General features: G+C 27.1%; 1 protein-coding gene across 1 annotated transcript in view; it reads right to left on the minus strand.

Annotated features, from left to right (window-relative positions):
• Nucleotides 1-962, minus strand: part of HELRODRAFT_178569 (hypothetical protein) — a gene marked incomplete at both ends in the record, with an annotated part of 1062 nt that extends 100 nt beyond the window's left edge. Inside the window, 2 exons of the mRNA XM_009026651.1 lie at nt 416-496; nt 578-962. Of these exons, the coding sequence (XP_009024899.1) occupies nt 416-496; nt 578-962 (466 nt within the window). The remainder of the gene's footprint in view (nt 1-415; nt 497-577) is intronic.
• Nucleotides 963-4540: the final 3578 nt, after the last annotated feature.

The raw sequence follows: 4540 nt of genomic DNA on the forward strand, positions 1-4540 counted from the left end.
GTAATACTGGAATTGTGTAATACTGGATTTTAGACAGAACCTACTAATCGAATCCACCGTATCAGAGCCATGGATAAATTTTATAAAATTATATATATATATATAAATTTTATAAGATTATATATATATATATATATATATATATATATTCATAGTGTCGGCACTCCAATAAAAAATCATACTACTAAAAAAAAGGTTAAAGGTGTGTGTTAGTATTAGTGGGTGTGTGTGTGTATGTTTGTATTTGTGTGGTGTGTGTCTGTTTGTATTTGTGGCTATTCTAGAGGCTATTCTATCTGTCCACAAGTTTATCAGTATGTTTGGGGTGAGATACTCATTTCCTGTGTGTGTGTGTGTATGTATGTTTGTTTGTTTGTATGTATGTTTGTATGTATGTTGCATACATACAACTAACTTGCATTCTTTAGAGAGGGCAGTTGGATGACATTCAGCAGTACAACCTGATGGTCAACTTGGTTGAGATTTTCCAAATAATCTGAATGAATGAATAAATGAACGAACGAACGAACGAACGAACGAACGAATGAATGAAATAATGAAAAAATTATTCTTTTACCTTTCACAACGTACTTAGAATATGAAGCATCTTTGATAGCTAGAATGATAATTTTTTTATATGTTGTCGTTGAATGTTTGAGAAAAAATTGATGTTGTTGCTGCAGCTGTTGTGGCTGCTGCTGTGGCTGCTGCTGTAGTTGTTGTTGTTGTAGCTGTGGCTGTTGTGGCTGTGGCTGTTGTAACTGTGGCTGTTGTGGCTGTTGATGTTGTAGTTGCTGCGGCTCTTGATGTTCATCTGGCTGAAAATTAACTCTAATGGCTGATTTCAATGCCACAGTCGTCGGCGTTGTCGTTGTTGTAGCTGAAGCTGCTCTAGCAGAAGCTATTACTGCTGCTTTTGTAGTAGTAGTAGTAGTGGCTGTTGCTGTTTTTGCAGCAGTCATCATCAAGTTCGGTGATGAGAAAGATGATGATGGTGGCGATGATGATGATTGTGACGATGGTGATGATGATGGTGGCGATGATGATGATTGTGACGATGGTGATAGTAATAGTGATACTAGATATGGTGGTGACTGTGGTGTTGTGGCTGTTGCTTGAGCTTCATTTTCCGATAATGATGAAGATGATGATGGTGAGATCACTTGATGAGCTGCTGCAGCTGCTGCAGCTGCTTCAGTTTGTTGCTGTGGTTGTTGTTGTCTTAAAGATAGCAAAGATACTGATGATATAGGTAATGATGAAGACGATAGTGCCTGTGGTGGTGTTGATGACGATTGCTCTGGTGGTGGTGGTGGTGGTGGTAGTGGTGGTAACGGCGGGGGCGTCGGCGGTAGCTCTAGAACCCTTCGCAGATTGCCGTCCGCCAAGAACAAAGATTGGCCGACAATATCTGCGTTATGGTTTTCCATGGATTTTTTTATCTTTGCTTTAATATGGTGTGTTAGTTTTTTATAAAACCTTTTAACTTTTCTCTCTCTTTCTTTCTTTCTCTGTCTCTCTTTCATTCTTTCTCTCTCTTTATTCCTCTATGTGTGCATATGTTTGTGTATATATACTGTATATATTTATATAAATATTAATAATATATATAATAATAATATATATAATAATAAATATATATTATATATTTATTATTTGTTTATAATTTACCTTGGTTATAATATGCGCCTCAAAGATCAATTTGCACAGTGATTCGGTATTCGAAACGAAACGAAACGAAACGATTCAATTCAACACAAAACGATTCTGTACTATCCGAGACGAGACGAGAAGATGTGGATGAAATGTATTTAATAAAACGCGAAATATATCCACCTAGTTACATGATTGTTTACATTTAGGTTGTTTACGTAAAACAATGCTAATAATAATAATAATAATAATAATAACAATAATAATAATAATAATAATAATAATAATAATAATAATAATAACAATAATAATAGTAGTAGTAACTACATCAATAATAACAACAACAACAGCAGCTGTAGCAACAACAACAATGATAGTAATAGTAATAATGATGAGAATATTTTTAATTTCAAAACCAGGAAAATAAGTTGATTAAAACAATGAAAGCATTTCGCTCATTTCAATGAAAGAAATAAAGAGCGCTGAAAATCATATTGAAGCAGATTTTAGTAACTTAACTCTAATGAACTTTTATTATTTCATTAAAACTTCTTGAAATAGGTCATTATTGTGTAAAAACTAAAAATATGTCTAATACTTATCACAAAAATATAATTCAATATAGATTTATATGAAGTTATATATAGTTATACTGAGCCAATTTGCATAGAATTATAAGCGCTTTTATGTTAAAATATTGCTGGTTATATTTATATATTTTATAAATTCATTATAAAAACAACAGTAATCATTGCTATATATGTACGCAGGCTGTTCACATTTTTCGGGGAGAAATTAAAATATTTTGAAACCATACCTTGCTTAACATCCAATTCCAAGTCGAGACAAGCCAAGCTCTGCCAATATGGATAGATTAATAAGCGCTTTTATGTTAAATTTTGCTCATTATATTTATATATTTTATAAATTCATTATAAAAACAACGGTAGACATTACTATATATGTACGCACGCAGTTAAAAATTTTCGGGGATAATTCAAAATAGTTTGAGAGCACACCTTGCTTAACATCCGATTCCAAGCCGAGCCAAACCAAGCTGAGCCAATATGCATAGATTTATGAGCCGTTTTATGTTAAAATTTTGATTATATAAAGATATATAGTGTTATATACGGTTATATAGAGTTACATATAGTTATGTAGAGTTATTGATTATATATAGTCATATAGTGATATATAAGGTTATATAGACTTATATATAGTAATGTAGAGTTATTGATTATTAATAGTCATATAATGATATATACGGTTATATAGATTTTTATATAGTTATATATTGTTATTGATTATATATAGTTATATATACGGTTATATAAATTTATATGTAGAGTTTTATGTTTTAAATTTTATGTAGAGTTATTGAATATATATAGTTTTATAGTGATATATACGGGTGTATAGATTTATATATAGTTATGTAGAATTAATGTATTAGATACAGTTATTTAGTGTTATATACGGTAAAAAAGATTTATATATAGTTATATGGAGTTATTAACTATATAGAGTTATATAGTGTTATATACAGTTATATAGATTTTTATAAAGTTATGTAGAGTTATTGATTATCTATAGTTATATAGCGATATATACGGTTACATAGATTTCAATACAGTTATATAGTGTTATTGATTATATATAGTTATATAGTGATATATACGGTTATATAGATTTATACATAGTTATGTAGAGTTATTGATTATATATAGTCATATAGTGATATATACGGTTATATAGATTTATATGAAATTATATGTAGTTATACTGAGCCAATTGAATATATATAGTTATATAGTGATATCACTATATAACTATATATAATCAATAACTCTACATAACTATATATAAGACAATGTAAGCGTATGTATTACTAAATAACTATATATATTCCATAACTCTACATAAATATATATAAATTTATATAACCGTATATATCACTATATGACTATATATAATCAATAACACTATATAACTATTTATAACTTTATATAAATTTATAAAACCGTATATATCACTATATAACTATATATAATCAATAACTCTACATAAATATACATAAATTTGTATAACCGTATATATCACTATATATATTCAATAACACTATATAACTATATAAAAATCTATTTAACCGTATATACCACTATATATTTAATAACACTACATAACTATATATAAACCTATATTACCGTATATAACACTATATAAATAGATATAATCAATAACTCTACAAAACTATATAGAAATCTATATAACCGTTTATAACACTATATAACTATATATAATCATTTAATTCTACATAAATAACCATATATATATTTATATAACTATAAATATTAATAACTCTACATAACAATATATGAATTTATATAACCGTATATATCACTAAATAACTATATATTATATAGATTTATATAGAGTTATGTTAAGTTATAAACGGTTATATAGATTTCTATATATTTATGTAGAGTTATTGATTATATCTATATATATAGTGTTATATACGGTTATATAGGTTTTTATATAGTTATGTAGAGTTATTAAATATAAAGATTTATATAGTGGTATTTAACGGTATATATCATTATATAACTACATATAATCAATAACTCTACTTAACTATATAAAAATATATGTAAGTGATATATACGGTTAAATAGATTTATATATAGATATATAGTGTTATTGAATATATATAGTTATATAGTGATATATACGGTTATTTAAATTTATATATATTTATATAGAGTTATTGATTATATATAGTTATATAGTGATATATACGGTTATATAGATTTATATAAAGTTATATATAGTTATATAGTGTATTGATAATATATAGTTATTTAGTGATAGATACGGTTATATA

Source organism: Helobdella robusta, assembly GCF_000326865.2.
Source record: "Helobdella robusta unplaced genomic scaffold HELROscaffold_48, whole genome shotgun sequence".
Taxonomy (NCBI): domain Eukaryota; kingdom Metazoa; phylum Annelida; class Clitellata; order Rhynchobdellida; family Glossiphoniidae; genus Helobdella; species Helobdella robusta.